This window comes from Fulmarus glacialis, unplaced genomic scaffold (assembly GCF_000690835.1).
Source record: "Fulmarus glacialis isolate BGI_N327 unplaced genomic scaffold, ASM69083v1 scaffold4494, whole genome shotgun sequence".
Taxonomy (NCBI): Eukaryota; Metazoa; Chordata; class Aves; order Procellariiformes; family Procellariidae; genus Fulmarus; species Fulmarus glacialis.
This window is the reverse complement of record NW_009209794.1, coordinates 5,925-8,096: the sequence shown is the minus strand read 5'-3', so window position 1 is coordinate 8,096 and position 2,172 is coordinate 5,925. Positions and strand designations below refer to the sequence as shown.

The following is a 2,172-nucleotide window of genomic DNA, read 5'->3' as shown; positions in this document are numbered from 1 at the left end:
AGGGAAACGATTACCTCCAACAAGCAGGACAGATCACCAGCCACCCCTGTTGCTCCTAAACAGCCTCTGCTCAGCATCTCGATGTCTCCTAGAGTGGCGGCTTGCTCAGGAAGAGGTGGCCTGTGATGGCTCCTCTCCAGTAAACATTCCCACAGGACCACTGAGGAAAGGACTATCTCACACCATCTTTCCCCTCTCTGAGAAAGAGAGCACAGACACGTCTATGGCCAATCTCCCTTCTGAAGCAGTACAGCTCAGCCGAGACCTCAGTCTGCTCTTCTGGAATATTTGGGGTTCTTACCAAAACTTTCTCCATGTACTCCATCAGGACTCAGTTTTGTGCAGAGGAGGTATCTACTGCTGCATGCACAAGAGCAATGGCAAGGGCCCGCAGTGCAGTGATCTCCTGTCACTGAACATGCTGCTCTGTGACCCGCAAACAGGCAGTCAGTTATATCCCTGGCAAAGTTCTCCAGCAAAACCACCAGTGATTTGTATTCACCTCAGCTGTACAAACACGGTGTAAATGGAAGCAGAGCTCTTTATCTTCAGCACTGTACCTCTCCTTCCTTCCCATGTCACCCCCACTTGCAAAAGCACTCATGAAAATGAGCAAACCCAACCCGCTAGAAAGAGGTAGGGCTTTCAAATGAGAAGTGGGTATTCAATGGAGAGCTTCAGATGTGCCCTGCCTAAAGAATGCACCGGTGGCAACAACTCCTGTGGAGATGCAGAGGATGGATGAAGGCAGGCATCAGGGAATAACTGGAAATGCTGTTTTGCTATTGCTGCAGTATCCTTTGGCCATGGGGACAATAAAGCTCTCTATGAAATGATGATCAGCCAAAAAATTTCAGAGGAGCACAGCAGGGAGCACAAGCTGCTGGGCATCAGAAAAGGGCTGGGCTCAACTTTTCCGCAGTGAGTTGTTACAGGCAAGGTGAAGACGAAGCACAGGGATGATCTGCAGTTCTGCTCACCTCACAGGGATTTGGCCTGGCTCCCCTTTGCGAACCAAGTCACCCTCCCGCCACATGGCACAATCTGTGCTTAATGTACGACCCAGCACCTGGGGTCCCACATGCAGGGAAAGCTGAGAGGTTCCCCCTGTTCACAGCTCCAGTCATCAGTGGTTCCACCACCTTTTGGTACTTAGGGTGTCCCCTGCCCCAATGGTCCTTCCTCCAGGTGCCTTTCCTCCTCTCTGTTTGCCCTGGGATAGATGAACCCAACGTCACACCCGTTCTGGGGAGATTTAAGCCCAAAAGAACTCAGCCTGTTGGCTGAAGCCAGCACCAAAGCCCATCTTCTCTCTCAAGAGTTGCAATGTCTTTACACCCTCCCTGTCTCTCCTGTCTAGATCAGAAACCAAACAGGAAAAGTGGTGCATGCAGGTACACGTGGAATACACAGACCGAATGGGACACGTTGCTTTTGTCATCTTTCAACCAGGAAGAGACCTTAGAGATACTAAAAAGTAAGTTCTGAGCTTGGTGTCCTTCAGTTTGTAGCTGAACTGCAAAACATGCAAATGTACATAAGTAAGTGATGCATTCCCAGTCACCGTGCACCACAGGTCCCAAGTTCCCATTTCTCATCACGCTGTGCTTTCTCATTGGCAGTGGTGGTATATAGTTTGAGAACGGATGCTATGGATTTATGAAGACCCATTTGTCTAGTAAAGAGGATGCACATCTAGCTCCAGTGGGTGTGGTGATGGACCCATTTCCATAACAAAGAGGTAAAATCACGGTTCCCTGCAAAGCCACAAAACCCCTTGCCACTGGCTTCAGAAGACACTTTATCGCATGTATGCAGGTTCCCCAGGATCAGGTCACAGGGAATAACTGCTTTTGTGTAAAGTGAGAAAATCACTTTTGTTATCACTTTGCTTGTATTACTTACCAACTTCATCCCTGATCTTTGCAAGCTCGACTCCTAACTCCTTTATTTTCACAAGGGCATTTTCATTCTGTTTAAGGAAAAAGAGAGAGAAATACGTATAGTCCCCAGGTTCATCCCAGATAAGCACTTTCACATGTTCATTTAGCAAAGCAGATTAGATTGATTCCTCAGATTTTTTTTTTTTTTTTTTTTGCGGGGGCAGGGGATTATAATAAACTCATTCAGTTTTTAAATCAAGCTTAGGAGCCACAACTCACTGGCTACAAA

The 2,172-nt window shown here is 47.7% G+C and overlaps 1 protein-coding gene across 1 annotated transcript in view; it reads right to left on the bottom strand.

Annotated features, from left to right (window-relative positions):
- The window catches only part of MTUS2 (microtubule associated tumor suppressor candidate 2), a gene marked incomplete at its 5' end in the record, with an annotated part of 24,964 nt that extends 22,992 nt beyond the window's left edge, over window positions 1-1,972 (bottom strand). Inside the window, one exon of the mRNA XM_009576936.1 lies at window positions 1,906-1,972. Within this exon, the coding sequence (XP_009575231.1) occupies window positions 1,906-1,972 (67 nt within the window). The remainder of the gene's footprint in view (window positions 1-1,905) is intronic.
- Window positions 1,973-2,172: the final 200 nt, after the last annotated feature.